Source organism: Coptis chinensis, chromosome 9 (genome assembly GCF_015680905.1).
Source record: "Coptis chinensis isolate HL-2020 chromosome 9, ASM1568090v1, whole genome shotgun sequence".
Taxonomy (NCBI): Eukaryota; Viridiplantae; Streptophyta; class Magnoliopsida; order Ranunculales; family Ranunculaceae; genus Coptis; species Coptis chinensis.
The window spans coordinates 15,787,138-15,789,352 of NC_141464.1; the positions used below are offsets into that span (position 1 = coordinate 15,787,138).

A 2,215-nucleotide genomic window follows, 5' to 3' on the forward strand; every position below is an offset into this window, starting at 1 on the left:
CACACTCTGTTGTGTTAACTCTCTCTAACAAGATTATCTGCAGACCTCCATTTCGTTTTTGCAACTACTGGCTGGTTAATCCTTTATTCAAGGAAACCCTTAACAAATGTTGGTCTATACCATATCAAGGAAATCCCTCCTACATGCTGTCTAAGAAGCTCAAACTTCTAAAGGCTGCTCTCAAAGGATGGCCGAGACTCACCTCCACAGATCTTCAGAATTTGGTGAACACTGCAAAAACAAAATTTGAAGATATACAAAAAAGGCTGCATTCGAAACCTCTAGACATTCATTTTTTCAATCTTGAAAGAGTAAAGAGGTCGGAGCTCTGTTCTATCATGCTCATGGAAGAATATGATCTTTTGCAAAGAACTCACACTGATTGGCTAACTTTTGGGGACAAATGCAATATGTTCTTCCACAACTCTGTCAAAGAAAGGAAGACCATAAATAACATTTGGTCTATTATTGATGCACAAGGAGATATGTAGGAAGGTCAAGACAATGTAGCCCGAGCATTTATATCTTATTATTCTGATCTCTTGGGTGAAACCTCTCAATCTACATGCTCTCCTCGATCAGTTCTTAGAGCAGCTAGATCTCCCTAGGTTAACCTCAGATATGGCCAACAACCTAGTGAAGGATATCACAGACTTGGAAATCAAGGAAGCTATTTTCTCTATGGAGGACAACAAAACCACTGGTCCAAATGGGTTTAATGCCTTCTTCTTCAAGAAATCCTGGGACATTGTGGGTAATGATTTCATTCTTGCAATTAAGTATATTTTTTCACATAAAGCCATCCAGAGAGGATGAAGGACTGTATCACTTTTTTAATCTCTAGAGCCTAGTCTGCCTTTATACCAGGCAGAAACATCCAAGATAACCTCATTTTGGCCCATGAATTGATTCGCGGTTACTCAAGGAAACATGGATCTAGAAATTATGCTATCATGATTGATATCAGGAAAGCTTTTGATTCTATTAATTGGAAGGCCATGGAAATGATTCTACATAGCTTTGGTTTCCCCCCTCTCTTCGTAGAATGGCTTACAATGTGCTACTGCTCTCCATCATATTCCATTATGTTAAATGGCACTTCTGAAGGCTTCTTTGAAGGTGAAAAAGGTTTGTGGCAAGGTGACCCTATCTCGCCACACTTGTTTGTTCTTGTAATGGAGATCCTCTCTGGACTACTAAGGCAAGCTCTCTTCTTGGGGTAGATTCATCCCCACTCTAAGTGCAAAAAACTAAGTATCTCTCATCTATTTTTTACGGATGATGCCCTACTTTTCTGCAAAGGAGACATGGACTCCATTTTAGCTGTGAAGGAGATACTCTAGAAATTCTCTCAAATTACAGGACTGAATATAAACTCGGCCAAATACACTTTACTTGTTGGTTGTATGTCCTCAGCTGCTGGTGAAGACTTAGCAAATGCATTGGGTATCTCTCTCATATCTCATCCTACCTTCTATCTTGGGCTTCCCTTGACGTCATCAAGACTTGGAATAAGGGATTGTCTCCCATTGGTGGAACATCTAACTTCCAAAATTTCAAACTGGAAGAATAAAACCTTGTCAAGAGCAGGTAGACTTGAACTCATTCAGTCAGTTTTTTCCTCATTCCAAGTTTATTGGTCCAAAACTTTTGTCCTCCCAAAGAAAGTGCTTGACAAGGTTTCCAAGATTTGCAATCGATTCCTATGGTCTGGACCTAGCATGGCAAACAAAATGCATCATGCAAGTCATGAGGTTCTTAGATTCTCAAAGGAGTAGGGTGGTTTGGGCATGACGGATGCACGAACATGGAATAAGGCTGCATACTGTGGACTGGCTTTTAGAATTGCAGTGAAAGAGGACTCTTTGTGGGCAAATTGGACATGGAGCCAGTAGATCAAAAAGTACTATTTATGGACTATGAGAATTCCTTCCAGCTGCTCTTGGGTTTGGCGAGGAATCCTACAGCACAGAGATATAGCCAAGAATCATATTAAGTATATTATTGGAGATGGCACTAATACATGGTTCTGGCAAGACCTATGGTGCTCAAGCAAACCTCTTTGGGAGATATCGGAAGCAAGAAATCTTTTTAATCTTAACGAGGCAGCAAAGGTCAGTGATGTTTTAGAGCAAGGCGAATGGTCCTCAGCTATTACCTCTCTCCCAGATGGACACATCAAGAATATTATCCTGGGACTGAAGTTAATAGATAT

General features: G+C 40.3%; 1 protein-coding gene across 1 annotated transcript; it reads left to right on the forward strand.

The window, feature by feature from the left end:
• The first annotated feature begins 621 nt into the window (after positions 1–621).
• LOC147475014 (secreted RxLR effector protein 78-like) lies at positions 622–1,223 on the forward strand. The gene is made up of 2 exons (XM_086585242.1): positions 622–754; positions 868–1,223. The coding sequence occupies exons 1-2, from the start codon at positions 622–624 to the stop codon at positions 1,221–1,223; spliced, it is 489 nt and encodes a 162-aa protein (XP_086441368.1).
• Positions 1,224–2,215: the final 992 nt, after the last annotated feature.